Source organism: Adiantum capillus-veneris, chromosome 6, assembly GCF_014529385.1.
Source record: "Adiantum capillus-veneris isolate H3 chromosome 6, ASM1452938v2, whole genome shotgun sequence".
Taxonomy (NCBI): domain Eukaryota; kingdom Viridiplantae; phylum Streptophyta; class Polypodiopsida; order Polypodiales; family Pteridaceae; genus Adiantum; species Adiantum capillus-veneris.
This window is the reverse complement of record NC_140936.1, coordinates 75,734,645-75,758,061: the sequence shown is the minus strand read 5'-3', so window position 1 is coordinate 75,758,061 and position 23,417 is coordinate 75,734,645. Positions and strand designations below refer to the sequence as shown.

General features: G+C 42.4%; 1 protein-coding gene across 1 annotated transcript; it reads left to right on the top strand.

Annotated features, from left to right (window-relative positions):
- The first annotated feature begins 19,858 nt into the window (after positions 1-19,858).
- Positions 19,859-21,786, top strand: LOC147455721 (ras-related protein RABA5d-like). Its single transcript, XM_086515319.1, has 2 exons — positions 19,859-20,277; positions 21,292-21,786. Exons 1-2 carry the CDS (start codon positions 19,923-19,925, stop codon positions 21,636-21,638), a joined length of 702 nt encoding a protein of 233 aa, XP_086371445.1. The 5' UTR covers positions 19,859-19,922; the 3' UTR covers positions 21,639-21,786.
- Positions 21,787-23,417: the final 1,631 nt, after the last annotated feature.

Here is a 23,417-nt window from a genome sequence, read left to right as displayed (position 1 = left end):
TAGGAAAAATTCATAACTATGTCCAAGATCTACACACCAAGCTCTTTTCGTAGTATGTTACATGATCTATGGTTTTTCCCGCTAGATTTTAAATTTTATTTTAGAGGGGAAATTTGAATTCAAATAGACTAGCCATTTTTCTTGTTTGAATTCAAAAGCTATCCTTTGATTGTTTTCTTGATACTAGAGGTTTGAATCCCTTAAAACTGCCAAATAAAGAGGCCCTTCTAGACCCCATTTTCTTCCTAATGTTGGTATGTTGAGGAGGTAATTGGGCCAAAAGCCAGATGGTCATTATATCCTTTTAAATGATAAGATTTCTCATTGAGGTGTCTCTTGTTGAAGCTCCTACATCTTGGTGATGTGATCCCGCATGGAAGAGTTCTTTGGATCCAGGTTCCTCAATTGCCCCTTCAGGGTTATCCGCTTCACTCGAGAAACTCGATCATACAATGAAGAAAGCCGGTCCCAAATCAACTTCGTGTCTTTCATCAATAAAATGTGAATGCTGACTGATGGTGTGCGGTAGAGGATAATCAAATACTCATAGCTTCACACCCACAGGGTCCTTTGGATTTTGAAAGCTTCTTGAAACAAAGCCTCCAAGCTTGCAAAGAGTCAAAGACCACCATCATGGCTGCTTTGAAAATTGCATAATTATGTCCATTCAATTGCCGATCTAACAGAAATGTAGGGAGGGTACGTACCTTAATTGGTTAAATCAGATATACAAGAGTATAACTGGGACTAGTCTCTCTAGTCCTTCTTGATAGGTGGCTCATCAAAACCCATCGATCATACCCTCATTGTGTATTTCGTCATCATGTGCCATATTTGTGTCAAAATCATCGCTCCTATACATGGTGCTGGAGAATCTATGCATGTAACAAGGCTAGGTCAAGAAAGAAGAGAGAAAATCTATAAATCTATTTATTACAGCTAAAATCAATCCTAACTGAGTGAAAAATGTAGATAAAACAACAAACGAATCTTTTTGTCATCGCAAAATTCAGCACCAAAAACTCGCACACATCATCAATTTGATTCAAGAGCATGTTGTGGCTCTGATATCATGTCAAAGGTGTAGCAGAAAAGGAGGAATTGGATGCTGAATTTGTTTGCAACCACAAGCAAACCTCCTCTTGGGACTGGATAACCAATAGCCAATGGATATTGGATCCTTCGCAATTGATTTCCTTGTACTCAAACTCCTAGCGCAAACCGCCCATCGTATGACCACATGAACAACATACAAGTAATTCCACACCATAGAGAGTGAGATCTCCATTGTGGAGAGAGAAAATTCTAGAGACAGAGGTCGTGCACACCAAAACACTAGAGAGATAAAATGCTAGAGAGAGGGTATGTGCCCAAAATGTTGGATCTCCGCATTAAACAACATGCCAAAATTACAAGGGGAGGTTGCATATATATATGAAAATTGCAAATTTTTCCCTACCTAATGTAAATACCCATGCTCCTGATAAATGGATCTAGAAATGCTAACAAATATGTAGACTCACTAAAACTCACATGACATACATGTTTAGTAGCAGATCTACAGAAGGCTCAAGACTCTTACCTCGTGAAGCCATCGGAACGGGGTTCTTCCCTCATGATAGCCTACCGTATGAGCAACACCATGGAGGGCATCGCCAAGAAAGGTATGTCTTCCTCAAATACCATCGAGCACATGTTGGGGTATAAAGCCCAATGTGGTCACCCAGGTAAGTGGGCGGGCCGCCAGGTATGTACACATATTCTTTTGTAAAAACCTAATAAGAACTCACTTTGCTCTACACATTACAGTAGAGCGAGTTCACCATATCGTCGTGCTCTTCTTCTTGCACTCTCTCTCGCGTCACACTTTCGCTCGTACTCCTTCAGCTGGTATCAGAGCTCAGATCGAGGCTCCAGGCAGCATCTGCAGGGAGCAAGAGTCACCTGCTCAGATTGGAGTGAGATTCGACAGGCGAAGACACGGCCCCAAATCTCGGCCACCGTTCGGCTTCGACAAAGTTCTGCGGAGGCCATTTTCGACTACGTGGTCTCGGCTGGTGCCGATCCGACTCTGCAAATTTGGGGTTTCGGCCTACGGCTTCAGGTGCTGAGGATGTCGGCACTCCCAAAGTGCTGATTTGTGGCTATCTACACATCGAAGGACGGCTCACAGTTCTTGGAGGCGTGTCACATACGACACGGGCGCATCTACACACAGACTGTAGGCGACATCCACTAGTTCATCAGGTAGCTTGTGTTTGCTGCTTGATATTCCAGATTTCATCATGACATTGCAGGTACTTCCACATGGGATGTATTGTCAGAGATGATGTATGTCTGTTGAGGGTTTGCTGGGTGTGAGTCACGCAGCAAACAACCGCCGCAGCGGTTACAGCATACAGTGGGAAATTTGTGGATGTATGACTTTGTGGGAAGTCTATGTACTGTCAGATTTACTGCAGCCTTTGTTGAGGGTCGAGTGAGGTTTTATTGAGCTGGGGGATTCTCGAATGTTGAGATCCTTGATACAGGTCTTGGAGTGATCCCTCGAGCACCCTTAGATAGGCAGCTAGGATGTATTGACTGTGAGTTAGACAGTTGGGATTGCATCTTTGCTTTACTTCCGTTGAGGCATTGTCGCAGTCTATGCTTACAAGACAATGACAGGACAGTGAGAGACAGTACAGGTGCAGGACAGGTTTACCCACAGCTTACAGTGTTAGAGAGATAGTGGTTTTTTGAGCTGTTTTTGGTCTGTTTTTTAGTACACCAGAGTCATTTTACAAAGGAGACTCTGCCAAAATTTCTGCAGAATCTGAAGCTTTCTTGGTTCATTTGACAGGTTGATATTGGTTCAGAGGTCAGTTTACAAGGGAAACTCTGGCGAATTTTTCCCAGGAAAGTAAACTACTATGAAGCGTAGCTATGGCTTGATCACAGGACACTGCTCTTTACAATATCAAGAAGCTGGATGGAACCAATTTCCCATTGTGGAAGAAGCAGATTTGGCATGTGTTGGTACAAAAGAAGAATATAAAACCTATCAAGCTCAAGGGGATAAAACCAGAAGATATGGACGAAGATGAATGGAGCGAAATGGATGAATTGGCACTTTCTACCATTACGCTAACTTTGGCAGAAAGCGTTTACTTCAATGTAGCAGACGAGATGTCAGCTTATCAAGCATGGTTAAAGCTGAGTGATCTTTATGAGAGGCAGAGTGCAGCTTCACAGGTATACTGGCTTAAGAAGCTTGTTGACTTGAAGATGAAAGAAGGGACACCTATGTCCAATCATCTGAATGAATTCAACACAATCTACAGTCAGTTGTCAGCTCACGGTGTCAAGTTTGATGAACCTCTTAGAGCTATGTTCTTGTTGATCACATTTCCAGAAAGTTGGGACACTTTTCGCATAGCTTTGAGTAATTCTGCACCTCCAGATGGTTTGACCATAGCAGGTGTAGAAGGCAGTCTGCTTACTGAAGAAAACAATAGAAAGACAATGGACAAAGGCAAAGGAACAGCCTTAGTTGTCAGGGGAGGACCAAAGAAAAGTACAAAGGTGGAAAGAGGAATCAGTCTCGTAGCAAGTCTCGCAGTGCTAAAGGCAAGAGTGACATAGAATGCTACTATTGTGGCAAGAAGGGTCACATGAAAAGAGACCGCAAAGAATGGAAAGCAGAAAAAGGCAAAGAGAAAGCTGAAGACCATGGTGAGAAGAACAAGTCCTCAGTGAAGATTCAAGAAATAAATGTGACAAACATTGTTGCAGAGGATGACAGTCTAGTGTCAGGAGATATCTACTTCTTGAAGAATACAATGGACTCAGCTCTTCTTACAACATCTGATGGAAATGCACTAAGTGACTGGATTATAGACTCAGGGGCATCACTTCATGTGTCTCCAAACAAGGAGTGGTTTACCTCTTATGTGACCACTAAAGATCATGTTCGGCTAGGCAATGGGCAGACATGTGAGATCTTAGGTGTTGGAGATGTTCAATTGAAGTTTCAGAATGGCTCTTCTTTCACGCTGAAGAATGTGAGACATGTTCCCGCAATTACAAAGAGCTTGATCAGCACAGGTTTACTTGATGATGCTGGCTACGTCACCACTTTTGGACAGAACATGTGGAAGATATCCAAGGGTTCTATGACAGTAGCACATGGAGTAAAGTTTGGAGGACTTTACATGATTTATGTATCAAATGTCTCTAAAAATGTAATCAATGTAACCGAGCTGCCGAACGTTTCTTTGTGGCATAGCCGGTTAGGACATATGTCAAAGAAGGGAATGGAAATCTTGTCTTGTTCTGGTTATTTGCCTGTCTTGTCATTTAATGATTTTGAATTCTATGAACATTGTCTGTATGGTAAGAAAACACAGCAGCCACATAAGCATAGAAGCAATAGAAGAGATACACAGTTGGCACTTGTTCATAGTGATTTGTGTGGACCTATGCCTAACCTATCTCTAGGGGGAGCTTCTTACTTTATGACATTTTTAGATGATTACTCGAGGAAAGTATGGGTTTACTTTCTCAAGCACAAGGATGAAGCGTTTAGTGTTTTCAAAACGTTTGTGACACTTGTGGAGAATCAGAGTGGCAAGAAGCTTAAATGCTTACGTACTGACAATGGTGGAGAGTATGTTTCAAAGGCCTTTCAGGACTTTTGTGAGTCAAAAGGTATAAAACGTGAACTTACTGCTCCTTACAATCCTCCTCAAAATGGTGTTGCTGAGAGGATGAATAGGACCATACAAGAGAAGGTCAGAAGTATGTTGTCTAATGCACAGCTGCCAAATGGGTTTTGGGCTGAATCTGTATCAACAGCTATTCATCTTATAAATAGATCTCCTAGCAAGGTTTTGCAGAAGGATTTAGTGGCAGAGATGGTATGGCCAGGCAAGGTGCCCTCATACAAGCATCTCAGATTCTTTGGCTGTGAGGCATATACTCACGTTGCAAAGGAATTTAGGAACAAACTTGAGCCAAAGAGTAGAAAGTGCATCTTTCTAGGCTATGGTAATTCTGGTGAGATGGGGTACAGACTTTGGGATCCCGAATCTAGAAAGGTTATCCGCAGCAATGATGTTCACTTTAATGAAGCCAAATATCATTCTAAACTAGAGAGGGTTGAGGAGATTAGAAGAGTTGTCTTCCAGGAAGATGGGCCTGCACGCGCAAGACAAAATGTCAGGGCTCAAGAGGAGCAAGGACACGATAGAGTGGAACCACAGGTTTTGGTTGATCCTGAGCCACCTATTGTGCATAGATCTGGACGTATCACGCGACCTCCTAATCGGTTTGTTCCATCTATGAACTATGTCATGTTGACTAATTGCAATGAGCCTTCATGTTACAAGGAAGTAGTGCAAATGAAGGACTCCGGGAATTGGCAATTGGCCATGCAGTCAGAGATGACAACTCTGCATAAAAACCAGACATGGAAGCTAGTTAAATTACCACAGGGCAAAAAGGCTCTACCTTGTTAATGGGTTTACATGTATAAGATCACTGCTCATGATAGTCAGCCAAAGTACAAAGCAAGGCTTGTTGCCAAGGGCTTTAAGCAAGAACAAGGCATTGACTTTGATGAAGTCTTCTCTCCAGTGGTCAAGATGACTACATTGAGATGCTTTCTTGCATTGGTTGCCATATTAGATTTGGTGTTGCACCAAATGGATGTCAAGACAACGTTCTTGCATGGTGATTTAGATGTGGAAATTTACATGCAGCAGCCAGAAGGGTTTGTTGAGAAAGGCAAGGAATATTTGGTATGCCAGTTGTTAAAGAGTCTTTATGGCTTAAAACAATCACCGAGGGCATGGTACCATAAGTTCCACAAGTTTATGCTTTCTCAAGGCTACAAATGTAGTGAGTTCGATCACTGTCTATATACAAAGAAGGCTAAGGATGGCAGTTGGCTGATCCTTATTTTGTATGCGGATGACATGTTGATTGCTGGCAAGCACTTGGAAGAAATTTCAGCTTTGAAGTCAAAGATGAAAAAATCGTTTGACATGAAAGACATGGGTGAGGCAAGTCATATACTTGGTATGCGCATTGAGAGAGACAGATCACAGAAGTTGATTTGGTTATCTCAAACAGAGTATATTGATAAGGTTTTGCAACGTTGCAATATGGAGAAGGGAAAGGCATTGAGTGTTCCATTGCCACCATATGTGAAACTTAGCAAACAAGATTGTCCTGTGTCTGAGGAAGAACAAGCTGAAATGGATAACATTCCATATGCGTCTGCAATGGGTAGTTTGATGTATGCAATGATTGCTACACGCCCAGACATTGCATTGCAGTGGGAGTAGTAAGTCGATACATGTCAAACCCAGGCAAGAAACATTGGGAGGCAGTGAAAGGAATATTGAGATACCTGAAAGCTACAAAGAGTATGCGTATATGCTATGGGAGTCAAGAGCTAAGTGTAAAGGGTTTTACAGACTCAGATTATGCAGGTGACTTAGACAACCGAAGGTCTACGTCAGGGTATGTCTTTACATTGGCTGGTGGAGCAGTATCATGGCCTTCTAGATTACAAGATTTTGTTACTCAGTCTACTACAGAGGCTGAATATGTTGCAGCATCAGAGGCATGCAAAGAATCAATTTGGCTTAATCGACTAGTAGCAGATTTGGGAATCAAAGAAGAGATGCCTGTGTTATATTGTGATAGTCAAAGTGCTATACAATTGGCTCGCAATCCAGTTTATCACTCAAAGACAAAGCATGTGGATGTGAAGTATCATTTCATCAGGGAAATGCTCGAGGATAAGAAACTTCAGCTTGTCAAAGTTCACACCATAGAAAATCATGATGATCTACTTACAAAAGGACTTCCCTCAGAGAGCTTTGCGCATTTTCACAAGCAGTTAGGTGTAGGGTAGTACATCACTTCTCTACATCTCTTGTATATTAGATTGTGTAGTAGCTTCTCTCACACTTAGAGTACCACATTGGACTTCAAGTGGGAGGTTGTTGGGGTATAAAGCCCAATGTGTTCGCCCAGGTAAGTGGGCGGGCCTCCAGGTATTTACACATATTCTTTTGTAAAACCTAATAAGAACGCACTTTGCTCTACACATTACATTAGAGCGAGTTCACCATATTGTCGTGCTCTTCTTCTCGCACTCTCTCTTGCGTCACACTTCCGCTTGTAATCCTTCAGCACAAACACAAAATAGCCCTCACTTCCTCACTACTCCTAAGAGACACTAGAGATGCCATTGGACAAGAGCCTAAACTCTAACACCCCCCTTTTACCTCCTAGACAAGAAACAATTCCAAGGGGGCTGGCATGAGAGGATAAGGAAAAGGTTTGGGGAATATACCAACATGTTTATCTAAAGTTCAGATGCACTATAGTCAGATAGAGCCATCCTTGATCTTCTCACGAAAAAAATGGTTGTGTATATCTATATGCATGGTTCAAGAATGGAACAGTGGATTCCTTGCAATGTCAATACACCTTTGGTTGTCAAAGTACATGATGATTTCCTGTTGGGGAAATACCATCTTTGCAAGTAGACTTCATAACTTCATTGACTCACATGGAGCAATACAAAGTAGCCTTTGTGGAAGATAAGGTAAATGTAGGCTGTTTCTTATTGCTCCATTTAACTACTCCTAAGTCAAAAAAAAAGGTGTAACCTATATTCGATCGTCATCCATTGGGCACCCTCCTAGCCAAGCACGTATTTCAAAGCCAAATTTTTCATACACTTTATTTTTTCCAAGAGCCATGTAATGAGCTGACGTAATTTTCATCCTAGAGCTACATGTTTTTGAGTTGTAGATGTCTCATTATGTGTGAAGGCACAAAGCAGTTAGCCAATGGCCAGTTTTTAAAGTCTTAGGTATATAAGACAATAGCTCTAGTTTGAAAGGACACATTTTTTTTTGGAAAGAAAAAGCTCTCATTGTACATGCTGTCAAGATAATTCTCAGCTCTACTTTGTAATCAACATAACTTTTGATAAGGTTATCTATGTCAATTTCTGAAAGTTGTATTGTGTTTCTCTTCTCTTGCTCTTTATTTCAAGTGTAAGAATTTCAAGTTTTGTGATGATTTGTGACTAAGTGTTTGCAAGGTATATCTTCAATTTGAGTGCTAAAAACTTTTCTTGATGGCATTTTGATTGTAGGAGAGTGTAATTAGACCTTAGGGTGACTTGTTTGGATAGTTCTATTGCAGTTTTTATGAACTCGTTCATGATGGATCGTGAATTTTGTAACTTATCAAAATTTTTCCAGACTTCATAGAATTTTCCCCTTGGACCTAGTATAGATTTCCCTAAAGTTTTGTGGCAATCCAAATTTGTTTAGTCATTGAAGTAGCATGATAATTAAGAATGGGGAGATAGGAGATAGATATATTTTAAAGTTTTTGAGTTGTTGATTAGCTTATAGAGACTCACATCTGTGCTTTTTAGGTTTACTTCTTGAGATTGACACCCTCAAAGAGTCTATGTGCCCCATCCAAGTGACTTCCTTGAGTGTCGACAACAATATGTTACTGCCAGAAGGCTATGTTATGGGCGCCCATCATGGAGATCCAGTAACAAAGAGAAACCTTCTATTTTGCTTTGAAGAGAGCAACCCAGTAACATTGGTGAGGTTTTTGAGGAACAATCCTTAGGCCTTGAGTGACCTAGTGCGTATTAAGAGTTTTTGTTATCCAACAAATTGTCATCCATTCCATACAATGTTCAAGAGGGAAAATGGGAAACACACACAACACACACAAACATATATCTTCACAAGGTATCCCACAACCCCGGGATCTTCACTAAGGATTACCATATGGTGTCACATGAGTGTACAATAGGGGGGTTTATGAGGCCAGAAAGGTAGATATTTTACAAAGGAGGGTACCGTATATAGGGGGTAAAATGGCAGTTTTGATGCATGCAGGTGATGTCTTGCTTGTACTACTAGTGAATCCCCTGGGTTCACAACACCCCTATCCTCTTGGAAAACGCCTTTGAGCAACACACTCACACCAAAAAAATACCATTTGTACACATCCCAATGCACACATTCCCAAATAGATCACCATACCACACTCTCACTCCATCATTGTCCATATCAACCCTCTCAATGCACACACCAACACTCTCACTCCATCATTGTCCATATCAACCCTCTCAATGCACACACCAACACTCTAACTCACTCTCTCCATACACAAGAAAACCACCGGTTTGGGTGGGCCCACACTTCCACATAGCCGACACCGGAAACAAAACAAGAGTAAGAGAAAGAGAAGGGGGGGAGGGGAGAATTAGATGGTAGAAAACTTTCCACTGGCTCCAGAAAAGAATTTATGGTTAGAAGCTGGTCTAAAGAACCAAAATAGGGCAATGTAGGCTTCACTTGATCAAGACAAACAATTACATAGGCACGAGTACCAAAAACTATGGCTGACTCGGCAAACAACACACGCAAGGCTTCACTTCGCAAAACACTCCATGGGGTTGAGCCCTTGTATGGATCCCTGGTACACCAATGGCTCCACAATGCACTCGGATCTATAGGCGCACACCTTCGTGAGAGCGGCCTCCAAAAGATGCTCCTTGGTTTGAGAAGAACCCCTCAAATGATTAGTTTCTTTCTTTTTTATAGAGCTTCCATTCCATTTCTGGAAACTTGAATCCTATTGGTCCACTTTTGCACCCAATTTAGCAACATTCAAAAAGCTAGGCACTATTTGATTGACTTCCCTTCTCTCCCTTTGCCACATTTCCATCATGTGGAGAAGGGGGGCACTAGGGCTAGTGCTAGTACTCCCAAGCTTGTCCCATAAAAGATCAAGGTCCCCAATAGGTTGTGTGAATCTACCACCCGGACGAGGCTACCACATCATCAATTGCACAGAGCTGCTGTCCCACCATCGTCCATCGCCGACTGCCGTCTTCAAGAACCAAAAGCTGTCAACTGCTGCCCAGATGCATCGCGAGTGATAGTCCCACCATCGTCCATCTCACCGACTGCCGCCTTCAAGAACCAAAAACTGTCAACTACCGCCCAGATGCATCACGAGTATCACTCAAAGGGCCACCACATGCCCATGCCCTAGCCAGGGCACCTTGAGATCTCTCTCTCTCAATTCACATCCAAATGAAGTCCCGTTCCAAGTTTTACACCGTGAACCCTCTCTTCATGCCGTTGCATATGGGATATTAGAGATGCCATGTGGCATCACTGCAGCTCTTCACCCCTCCAAGATCTATGAAAATCAAATATAATGCACATAAAAACCCATCTTCAGTACCCCCTTTGGATTGGAATAAATTCCCAACTCATCTGCTGAATGTTCAAGCCATGAATCATGCCAAAACTCCTCATTCCCAAATTCATTCCACCAGGCCCTTGCTGCATTCTGAGAATCCAAAGCCCGCCAAGCTAGGCTGCAAAAACAAGCAAAAAATATATGATGCCTTCTCACGGCTAACTACAACAACCTTCACCAGGCCTTAAATTGGCAAACATTGCCCCAATTGATACGCCGTCAGTTTTGCTGACTTCATACAGTCTACACCAAATTGTAGAACTTGGTTGAACCTAAAACCACACCAGATGGCACATCTACCAATGTTGTCAACCTTCCACGGAACTAGCCCCTAAAAAACTCTCAATTGACCATCTGGATCGGCTTCTACAACATCTTGAACACCGCATCCCATATCACGAACTCAACACTTTAGACACTTGGACCTTACAACCTAATTGGCCCCATGTGGAGCCTTTCTAACCTAAAACTTTGCATCAAGAATATATTTTCACTATCACCTGCCTGTCTAGGACCTTCATACCTACTCTAGCACTTGGTCGTGCACATGTGGACACCCATAGCACTATTTGACACCATTTCTAGCCTCGACAAACTTTGGCTATACCATCATTGCCTAACCCCCTTGTTCAACATTTATGTTCAACCACAAACAAGCTTATTGAACTAAAAAAACTGCAACACCAAACCAACACTCTACACACCTCAAAACACCTATCACATGTATAAAGACTCATCCTACCACTCAACACCTCTTTTCAAGTGGGTTGCTCAACCCCCTAACTTACTATATAGCTTACACCTATATCAAACACATGACATCTCTCTCGTCCATCCACTTGCAACACCTTCCTATAGTGACCCACCAAGGAACATAGCCTACCACATACCCAAACACCCATAGCATACCTCCATCACTTTCATCATCCATATCTCACCCTCCCGCCCATCCATGTGTTGGAAGGACTTCCATGTAAGAGATCTCCTCTAAAGGGCATTGCGATTGATACAAATACTCCTGCACAATTGCCTCTGCCAACACAATTGTAGTATTAGGCAATTGCTTACCCAAAGGAAAATCCATTTTGGAGGGGTAAACCTTCGCATCACCGGTAACCTTGCCAAAGCTTTACCAATGAGCACCTATGTCTCTTCATCCATTTCACCCATTGGGTCATCAAATCCCCAATCAACTTCATCTTCAATGCATACCTAATCAAAAGAACGTGTATCCAAAGCATCACCCATGCAATCCATAGGAAACAACAACTGCTCCCTTTGTTCAGCATCTAACACATCATGAGAACAAGAAAAGTGCCCAACTCCCTTGGCCTTCAAGTCTATTGCCATCCTCATGTTGACCTTGTAGACCCGCTCAGCTACCCATAGATGTGGTCCTATCCTTCTTTGCAAAGTTGCGAACTAACTGCACCACTACAATGCTTTCCACTGCAACCCTCATCAGCGTGGCCATCTAGAGGATGTCATATGCCACCTTCAAGTGCATATCCACTTTCACAAGCTTTTACGCTTCAACCTGCTCTTCTTTCACATCACCAATGACAATATCATCAGACATACAATAAGGCAACCTCACTCTTACTAGCACAAGTTTATCAGAATCCGTCTGCTCGTCATAGGATATGACTTATCCTCTCTATCCTCTTCGCTTTTCTCCCAAAAAATCGAGTTGAATCATATCCTCATCATCATCACCATATATCGACTTCGTATCGGCATCTTCATCTTGTTGCTGCTCCACAAAAGCTTGACCATCATTTTGATTCCACAGATACTCTTCACCCACTTCTAGGCTCTTGGCATCTGCAAATTGGCCATACTCTGCTATCTCCAAAAAAACAGGCTCTTTTACCTCTTTTATTTATGTTGGGACTCAACATTGGCTAGCTCTTCAACACACAGGTTCTCTTCCACAAAATGCTTATCCTCGTGACAAACTCCTCCTCCCTTGGCATAGGCACACCACAAATATAAAACATCCAAGGAGCATAATTGACCATTTGCCTTATCTCAACAGGTTCCATAGTTCAAACAACTAGTAGCACCTTTGATTCAACCAAAGAATACTCTGCCACCGCCATAGGCATATAATTTGTAGGCCTTAACAAAGCCAACTCTAGCTTTTTATTTACCTTCTTGCTCTTCACTTTGGCTAAATACACCATATCACCATAGTTATCTACACCAACTTCACCATTTGTCTAATCTTTGGATGCAAGCAATCAAGGAGCTTTCACAACTTGAAGTACTGGTTGCTCCTAAACCCCGTAGCAACTTCTACTACCTCCAACAGGCTTCAAATTTCTCAACAGGCCTCAATCTTACGCATGCCCTTGTCATATGAAATGCCGAAACTTTATCGCACTACAGCCATGGCGAACTTCTCAAATCTACCCTCAGTCGGTGGTTCTACGGGCTGTAGGTCTTCTAGAAGCCTGCACTCGACGTCTTAGCCTCATGTCATACTTTACCCCTGCTTCTTGCCAAGCCTATGGCACTGTCCCAATCCCATCCTTTTCACCCTTCAAAACCTGCGACCTCATACATGGAGCACCCTCTTGTTCTCCTTCAAGTAGACCAACACCCAACTACCCTATAATTGCTTCTCACCGCAGGTTGGCAATTGCAAGCTCAACACAAGGTCAACGCTTGTTTTCCACCCTTTTCACCCTTAGAAGTTTGCAACCTCATACATGGAGCACCCTCTTGTTTTCCTTCATGTAGACCAACACCCAACTACCCAGGTTGGCAATTGCAAGAACAGCACAAGGTCAGCGCTTGTTTTCCTTACTGCTAACACCCTCATTTGTTGGGTATTAATCTCCGCAAGTATCAAGTCTCAGTGTCACCTTCCTCATCCTTTACAGGTTCTCAGTGTTCTCTCTTAACTTGGCTAGCCTCTTGCCTGGCTTCACAGTATCCAATTTAGCTAGTTCCTACACAAGAGATAGACCCAAGGTTCACGGCAATCATGGCCGCCATGGCAACCATGGTGCGGATTGGTCTTCTCAGTGGACTATTATCAACCTACTTAGAGATTTTTGCAAAATGTTGCCCTCTTCAATGGAGTCTTTACAGAACGCCACAGAATACCCCCCTCTTTGGTGGTGAGATATTGAGAAGCTGATGTGAGCTTTGTCTTTTGGTTGTGCTGCATGCACCACTCACCAGGAATCCCTTCGAGAAACTTCATAAATAAGTAGACTTTGCCCATGTGGCAGTGGCCTAAATACCTTTGACCCCTAGTCTGCTTATCACTTCTTTGATAGATCTTGTACATCCTTTGCTTTGCTTAGCTCCATACTATCCAGACCATAGCTTTTCCTTGGTTGTCCACTCCTTCACCCAAGCATCTTGTAGCTTGGGAGCAGCTCTGCACCTATAAATTTCCTTCCTTAATCGCTCTCTTGTAACTAAGAACCCCTTGTGTAGCCTCCCCTTGATGACACACTCAACACATTCTACATCTTTACTCAATCAAGTGTCGGAATACCATAATTTCTCGCTTGACTCAAACAGCCCCCTGGTGTAACCTCTCTTTGATGAAACCCTCAGCATCTACTTCATCCTTACTCAGCCAAGCCTTGGAATACATAGATCTTGCTTTATCATAATCTATATGCTTAAGGAGCCAATGGTCTGTATGCTTTCAGATCACCGTTACCCAATCAAAAGCTTGAAACTAAGATAAAATTGCAAGCCAGAACGCCCTTATCTGAAGCTCAGGTGTTTTTATAGTTGTGAGGGAGCCAAATTTATCATTACCTTCTACTTTAGATATCAAATACGGGGCTAATCATCTCATCCTGATGTTCCAACCCACCCTATTTGTGTGCCACCTAGCAAGATTCTTGTATTTTCCAACTCCAATTACCTTACAACTTGCTCCCTTTCGTCTGTACCTCTCGGAGTCCATAGACGCAAAATACATCATTACAATTCTCCACCTCTTGTGCACCTTCCTCACCCCTATTGGGTATGACCCTTGATTTCATGGGTGAAGAACACAATGCCTATAGTTCTACTTGAATCCCTAAACTCCTGTACTTTTACCAATCAATAGTACTATTGAAGTCTCTTTCCTAGTCTTTCCTGCCCTAGAATAATAAACCCTCGCAACTTTCTTATGCCCATATTTTCTCATCAAAGCCCACAACCAAGGCACTTGATAATGAAGCTATCTATACCTTTTTGGTGGGGGATTTAAGGCTTGGTTCCTCTCTTAGAATCAAGGGAAACCTCAATTTCTCCAAAATGTGCACATTGCTGCCCTCAACTAGCCATTAGGCATAAACAGATTTGTGCCAACACCATGGAGGCAGCTATTGCAAACAATGAACGTCTTGACCACGGTTTAGCCTTGGTCCCAACACTTTTGGAGAAGAAACATCACTTTTCCACCCTTTCTCTTTGCTAGGCTTCCAAGGGCTCATCACAATCTCCAAGTTCTTCTTATATTAGAGCTCATGGGATCAGAAAACAGAGCCCCTCATAGGCACCCTAACTTACATAGATGAGCATCGAGATGGGTCAATAATTCCCCTTTTTTTACTTTCACCCAAATAACCTTGGTTGGCCAAAAGCAGTCTAAATTCCTTTAGCTTCCCCCTTCCCCCCTCCTTTATCTATCTAACTTTTCTTCGCACCCTTCCCTCCTCTCTATCTCGCTTCTCTCTACGCTTTGTGGTCCTTGGCAAAATACCTACCCAAACTCTTAGCCTTGTATCCCCTTTTTTAGCCAAATTTTCAAACCCTTTATCTATTTGATCCTTTCCTCTGGTGTTTTCCTTGATGCTCATGCACAATAAATCTCTTTTAGCCTAAGTGCAAGCAAGTCAACATGCTCCAATCTAACACCTAAGTTAACCCAATGCTTTCTTGGTTCAAATATATACCTGGAGTTTTTTCTCTTTCTGTACCTTACACTCGGTTCCTAAATGATAGATGTAGCCTTATCATTATAACCACCCCAAATTATAGGTTATATAAGCAATCCCAAAGAGGAACCCCAATATAAGTTCTTAGCACCTCGCCCTCCAAATAGCCCCATTATTTTTCTATTGTTCTCGACTACATTTATGCTTCTCGTTGACAAAAACCCAAATCTTAGGGACCTTGATGTTTTTAGATATGATTTATCTTTAACATTGGGACTACCTACTAATTAACTCTTTTTACATGAAACACCATTCTCAATTCCTCCTTGGGAAACCCTTCTACCCATTCAATGCAACCCCGAAATATATTCCTTGATGAACCTTGACGCCTAACCCTCCCTTTAACAAATTCAGATCTTGTATTTAACCTTTTTCCATCCAAAACGTAGTCCTCAACCCAATGTTTTAATGCACTCTTTCTTCACCTAGTGATCTATTCACCTTTGATGCCACACCCAAAACCTATCCTAATTGTTAGTTACTATCTCAATAAAACTACTATCCTACACTCTCAAAATGGAAGCTGAACACTCAAAGGATACTATCCTATTAAACTCACTATCCTGCTCTTTTCAAATGAAAGTTGAAGCAAACAAAGTACAGCTAGTCTAATCGCACCACTTTTCAAGTGTCATAAGGTTATTTAAGAATAACTAGTCCATATGTACCACTTTTCAGATGTCATAAATTTTTCCCTGTTTCACTTACCTTTTGACTCCTAACTTCAACCACCTCCTTTTGGTACACCTTCTAGTTCTTAAATGAACATTTCTCGAACCCCTAAAGCAGTAACCAAGGTTTACCTCACAAACTCTAGCTAACATGCTCAACCTATAAATATTTCACCAAGAGATTGTAAAGCTTCCCCTAATGAGACCTCAAAGGTCGAAACGCGTTGGCCCTATTACAATCTCTCTTACCTTATTTTACATTTTTCTCTCTCTTTTGGAAAGAATAGCACATCTGGATTTCTATTTTTACAAACATATATTTTCACTATCACGTGCCTGTCTAGGACCTTCATACTTGCTCTAGCACTTGGTCGTGCACATGTGGACACCCATAGCACTGTTTGACACCATTTCTAGCCTCGACAAACTTTGGCTATACCATCATTGTCTAACCCCCTTGTTCAACATTTATGTTCAACCACAAACAGGCTTATTGAACTAAAAAAACTGCAACACCAATACAACACTCTATACACCTCAAAACACCTATCACATGTACAAAGACTACATCCTACCACTCAACACCTCTTTTCAAGTGGGTTGCTCAACCCCCTAACTTACTATATAGCTTACACCTATATCAAACACATGACATCGCTCTCGTCCATCCACTTGTAACACCTTCCTGTAGTGCCTCACCAAGGAACATAGCCTACCACATACCCAAACACCCATAGCATACCTCCATCACTTTCATCATCCATATCTCACCCTCCCGCCCATCCATGTGTTGGAAGGACATCCATGTAAGAGATCTCCTCTAAAGGGCATTGCGGTTGATACAAATACTCCTCCACAATTGCCTTTGCCAACACAATTGTAGTATTAGGCAATTGCTTACCCAAAGGAAAATCCATTTTGGAGGGGTAAACCTTCTCATCACCGGTATCCTGGCCAAAGCTTTACCAATGAGCACCTATGTCTCTTCATCCATTTCACCCATTGGGTCATCAAATCTCCAATCAACTTCATCTTCAATGCATACCTAATCAAAAGAACGTGTATCCAAAGCATCACCCATGCAATCCATAGGAAACAACAACTGCTCCCTTTGCTCAACATCTAACACATCATGCGAACAAGAAAAGTGCCCAACTCCCTTGGCCTTCAAGTCTATTTCCATCCTCATGTTGACCTTGTAGACCCGCTCGGCTACCCATAGATGTGGTCCTATCCTTCTTTGCAAAGTTGCGAACTAACTGCACCGCTACAATGCTTCCCACTGCAACCCTCATCAGTGTGGCCATCCAGAGGGTGTCATATGCCACCTTCAATTGCATATCCACTTGCACAAGCTTTTACGCTTCAACTGCTCTTCTTTCACATCACCTATGACAATATCATTAGACATACAATAACACAACCTCACCCTTACTAGCACAAGTTTATCAGAATCCGTCTGCTCGTCATAGGATATGACTTATCCTCTCTATCCTCTTCGCTTTTCTCCCAACAAATCGAGTTCATATCCTCATCATCATCACCATATATCGACTTCGTATCGGCATCTTCATCTTGTTGCTACTCCACAAAAGGTTGACCATCATTTTGATTCCACAGATACTCTTCACCCACTTCTAGGCTCTTGGCATCTGCAAATTGGCCATGCTCTGCTATCTTTTCATGCCTAATCTCCAAAAAAACAGGCTCTTTTACCTCTTTTGTTTTATGTTGGGACTCAACATTGGCTAGCTCTTCAATACACAGGTTCTCTTCCACAAAATGCTTATCCTCGTGACAAACTCTCCTCCCTTGGCATAGGCACACCACAAACAGAAAACTTCCAAGGAGCATAATTGACCATTTGCCTTATCTCAACAAGTTCCACACTTCAAACAACTAGTAGCACTTTTGATTCAACCAAAGAATACTCTGCCACTGCCATAGGCATATAATTTGTAGGCCTTAACAAAGCCAACTCTAGCTTTTGATTTACCTTCTTGCTCTTCACTTTGGCTAAATACACCATATCACCATAGTTATCTACACCAAATTCACCATTTGTCTAATCTTTGGATGCAAGCAATCAAGGAGCTTTCACAACTTGAAGTATGTGTTGCTCCTAAACCCCATAGCAACTTCTACTACCTCCAAGAGGCTTCAAATTTCTCAACAAAAACTGAGAAATATTGACTTACATCTTGACACAACGCATTAAGCTTTGCACCTACTTATGCTAGAGAAATGTCTTTCAAGATCGCACAAGAAATTGATTTTGCTGCTCCTGCCATGAGCTTCGATCGCCTCTCTTTAAATCATCAAGCAAGATCTTCACACATCCATGCATTGACAGCGGCACTGTCTACAACTTCTTTGCATCTATCACCATGTGCATGGACAACATCCATAGCTCAAAATTTACTACTCCCAATCCTCCGGTTCTTCGATCTCTGTAAACTGGGGCTAATGCTTGGCTCCACCATCTCTGCCAACTCGCACTTTGACCACTGCACATTCCACTTCGCAGACTGTCAATCGTTTGTCAGCTTCAAACACTGCTTTCAACTTGAAAAGGAGAAATCAGACGCTCCTCTATGGGGGTACCAGAAGATGGAGAGGAAGAATGGGAACACACCTAGCACACACACAAATGCCTCTCTATCGCCCAAGGTATTCGTATCACCCACATCATCTCAAAAAACACCTTCAACCAACACACTCACATCGACAAACCACCATTTTCACACAACCCAATGCACACACGCCCAAATAGATTATCACACCACACTCTCACTCCACAGTTGTCCATCTCGACCCTCTCAAAACACACACCAACACTCTAACTCACTCTCTGCACAAACAAGAAAAACCGATGGTTCGAGTGGGCACACACCTCCTCATAGCGGACACCACGGACACAAAACGAGAACAAGAGAAAGAGGGAATATTAACACCAAAACGGGGTAAAGTAGGCCTGAAGGCAAGCCATTACATGGCCTTAGTGCAAAGTTTTCTACAAGGTCTGATTTTCTTGGGTGAATTGTGGAAACAGGTGGAAAAAAGGCCCTTTTCCCTGGCTTGAAAAAATGTATGAAACTTGAGTAGGTATTGGTGAGGAGTTCTAAACTCAAGACGAGAGAGGAGAAGAAGAAGAAGAAGAATATTTTAACATCGTAGGAAACTATCCCAAGAGACCTTAAAGAAGAGTAGAGTTGAACTCCAAAGACCTGTTATTCAAGAGGGAAATGGCATAACTAATCTAGGGTAGAGGAGCCACTTTAGAGGCGCTGAAATCTTGGCGCCTCTATCTCCAGCTATACATAGCCATTCTAGGCGGGAGAGGGTGCGGTTGTATAGCTATTCTAGGCGGGAGAGGGTGCGGCTGATGCATCGTGACCTCGTGCATCTGCAGCAAAAGACGACAGCACAATCGCTACTCCACAGCTCAAACGTGACAAGGATTTCGAAATCCTTTGTAACAAAAAGGGGGACAAAATAGAAGACGATTTTGGGGGGTAATTAGAGGCACGAACGCCAACAAGGATTGAACCGTCTCCAGCACGAATAAGATTTATCCACGTCTGCTCTAAACCGTCCCGCCTTGGGGTGCTTGTGCACCTTAAACAAAAGGGGGGGATTGGTCCTTAAAAAGGCACCCTGTGTTTTACTGGCTCCTCTACCCTACCACTCTTGGGTAATAGATAGGTTATACCATTTTCCTCTTTTATTAGCGCGCACCAAGAGAGGATATGTGAACAGAGTATTGCTGAGGAGTATTGAACTCAAGACGAGAAATGGGAAGAGAGAGAGAGAGAGAGAGAGAGAGAGAGAGAGTTGGGTGTAGTACAAGCAAGTGGACCTCAGTGCTAAAGTCTTGCTTGATTCGCAAAATTGAAATCTACACACAGCTAAATTATGCAGAGAGAGAGAGAGAGAGAGAGAGAGAGAGAGCGCTCTTCTCATATTGCTGAGAAATACATTACAAATGGCATCGTTTCATGGATCAGGGAAGGAAGGAGATTATGAGGAGCTGTACAAGGTGGTGATAATTGGGGATTCGGGTGTGGGCAAGTCCAACCTCTTGTCTAGGTACTCCAGAGATGAATTCCATGTGAAGAGCAAGGCCACCATCGGTGTTGAGTTCCAAACTCAAGCTGTGGATGTCGGAGACGATAGTGGTCGGCATGTACAAGTGCAGATTTGGGACACGGCCGGCCAAGAGCGCTTCCGTGCCGTCACCTCTGCTTACTACCGAGGCGCCTTGGGTGCTCTCATTGTCTACGATGTCACTCGCAAGCTAACTTTTGAAAACACAGCACGGTGGCTAGAGGAGCTCCGAAGTAAGACCCTCTCTCTCTCTCCTCTCTCTCTCTCTCTCTCTCTCTCCCCCCCCCCCCCCCCCCCCCCCCCCCCCCCCCCCCCCCAAAAAAAAAACCAAAAAAAGAAGTTTTGGACAAATTCTCACAATAATTCCCACGTTGTGACTTACTTTAACATCATGAACTTCTATGGGGAGGCACCGCATACCTAGCTAGGTACGATTGGGGGCAGGGGATCGCCGGCGGTCCCGTGGCCGGCGGTCCCCTGCCCCCAATCGTACCTAGCTAGGTATGCGGTGCCTCTCGAGCAGAAGCTCATGATATTATGCATTGTATGAAAAACATTGTATCGCTTGAGGTCAACTCTCCTGTTCGGATAGACCTTTAAGGTCTCTTGGAAGTGTTTCCTACTACATTAGAAAGCCTCTTCTTCTTCTTCTTAGACTTTAAAAAGCCTCCTCTTCTTCTTAGATATTGAGTGCTTATCTTTTGATCGTATTTGTTTCCCCACATTTTCAGCCATCAATTTACCCTACAAACATTCTTCTTCCAATCAAGATGTGGACTCTCAATTGCCAATTGCTATGCTCATTTCCACAATTCTTAAACATAGAGACTTATAAGCTCAAAACGCCTCACATGATATGTTTCTTCTGGTCCCTCACCACATCATATGTTTCTTTTGGTCTCGTGGGTCACATATGACCGATGAGGAAGATAATAAAATCTCTCTCTCTCTCTCTCTCTCTCTCTCTCTCTCACACACACACACACACACACACACACACACACACACCACATATTTTTCATTCCTTACATTTTAGATTTTTGCAAGCATGATATGCTTTCGTGCATTTCGAATGACAAGCCCTCATCCTCTATAGCACTATGACCACTCATATAGTCATGTATGAAGGTGGCATAGTGGGACAGATCGGGTTTCTAACCTATCTAAACCGAAAGTCCCTTATACCACTCATGTTTTATCCTTGAATTTGTCTTTCTTCCAGGTTCTAATTTATGTATGTTACCCAGTGCATTCAAACACAACAATTGTAATAATGTTGGTTGGTAACAAAAGTGATTTGGAGGAGGCTCGAGAAGTTTCAATTGGAGAAGGTAGCACCTATGCTGAAGCAAAGGGTCTTATTTTTATGGAGACCTCGGCGTTGAACGCGAATAATGTAAGTTGCGCCTTTGAGATGGTGGTGCGAGAGATTCATAATCAAATCACACATAATAGTCGACCACTTTCTAGTGCTTCTTACTCCTATTACTGTAAGTCAGAGCTTTCAAACAACAAAAATGGTCTTACTATGGTAGAAGATCCTAATCAAAACTTGTGCTTAGCCCATAAGTTCTCTCAATGTTGTTATAATTAATGATGGCAAGAGAGAAAGGAAATCATACAAATTGGCTTTGATAGAGTGAGCGTGAGCAAAATTTGTCTGCATGTATACAAAATCACAACACAAAATGTTCAATCATGACATTATTTATATATTTAATTTTGTCAATTGTTTTGTTTTACTCTGTGCTTGCAATGCTAACTTATTTTTGGATAATTACTTCATAAATTTCTTAATGCTGTGTTATCGGTCACCTCAGTTAAAATTTAAAGTCAATCTTATCTCATCATGAAGCTAAATCCATTTTATCTCTGAGGGGGTTCACCGTTTGATACCCCTTTTATAACGTGCATTTGTGGGGTATTAAAAAACTACATGTGTAAATGAATAAAATAATCTTTTATTTTAACTTTTTTTTACAAAATTGAATAAAAAACCTTTTATTTGAATATATCTCTCTTAAATTGCCTATATTTTTTGCATTTTAAAACCCCTCCTTTTGAACTCACGTTATACATTAACATGAGTACATATTACACCCTCCGAGTTTTATCCAAGAAGCATAGCTCAGTTATCGAGACCTTTTTGAAATAACCCCATGGTTGAGGATTCAAGGCTGAAGGGTTGCATTCTCTTGGGTATTCCCACGGTGACCCCTCGAGGGTGTATTGTACAACAATATGCAATTGTAAATACATGATATATGTAGAATTTCTCCCTTCTACTTTCATCACGCTCGATAGTAAAAGCCCATTTTGGTGAATGTTAATTCTGTTCCCTTCTTTCACCACCAAGCCACTTGAATGATTTTGTCGATAACTAATACTATTACTATTACTATTACTACTGGGTCGATTTCACTTACATTAATTAATTAGTCACGAAGATCCTCAAAGAATTTTAGCACTCAAAGGCAAAATCAACCGAGCTGTCGCCATCAGCTTTTCTGCACCTCGTCACACCACTCTCCTATAGCGATCCCGCCCTCCTTTCTACTGCTCTGCCCCCGTCCCCTCCCCGCCCTCCTGTGCGCTGTTCTGTTCTAAAGAACCCATCATTGCAACGAAGTCGCAATTTCTCCCCCCCCCCCCCCTTTCCACCCCCCCCAAGCACAAAATGCCAGCTATTGTACCTGGTACTAAACGACCCTCCTGCTGCCGTCTGCCTCGCTATTCCTTTCCCATACCAATCAACACACAAAGCGATGCGGCATCAGCCCAAGCTGAGGGCAAAGAGAGTTCATTGACTCTCACACATCCTCTTGCATGGCTTGTCGTGCAACGGAGAGAGGCAATGCCTTCCTCGGCAAAGAGAGCAACGCCGCCTCCACTCTCCAAACGCAATGCCCTGCCTTGAGAGATGAGGGCGCGAGCAAATGAAACCACGCATTGCAATGCCTGGCTGTCTGTCCTTCTCTCCACCTTGGCTCACACTTGGCATCACTCCCACCCCTCTCCACATAAGCCTGATCGACGCCTGCCACCTCGCTCCGCCGTCTCGTTTTCTCCCTACTCAACCAATAGAATCTCCATAGATTCTTGCTAATGAACAAATGAAAAAGTCGTTTTGGGGACCTACTAGGTGCTTCTAGCATTAGAAACTTAAGTTTAAAAGAGGTAGTAACTCAAGCTAACATTTGAAAGAATGCACAAAAAAATAAAGTTTTCTTTTTAGAAGTTTTTCTAAGATCTTTTTATTTAAAAAAAATTGCTTGGTTGAGCTTAAATTGCACTGGCATATCCTTTGCATAGAATTCTCAATAGAGAAACATAGGCCTAGTTCTCGAGACGTGCTAGTGGCAACTCCTTAGTA

Bases quoted from the DNA above. Each gene is read 5' to 3' on its own strand.
- LOC147455721 (XM_086515319.1), top strand. From the start codon at position 19,923: ATGGCATCGTTTCATGGATCAGGGAAGGAAGGAGATTATGAGGAGCTG. The intron at 20,278-21,291 runs GTAAGACCCTCT...TATGTTACCCAG, and splicing joins GTGGCTAGAGGAGCTCCGAA to TGCATTCAAACACAACAATT.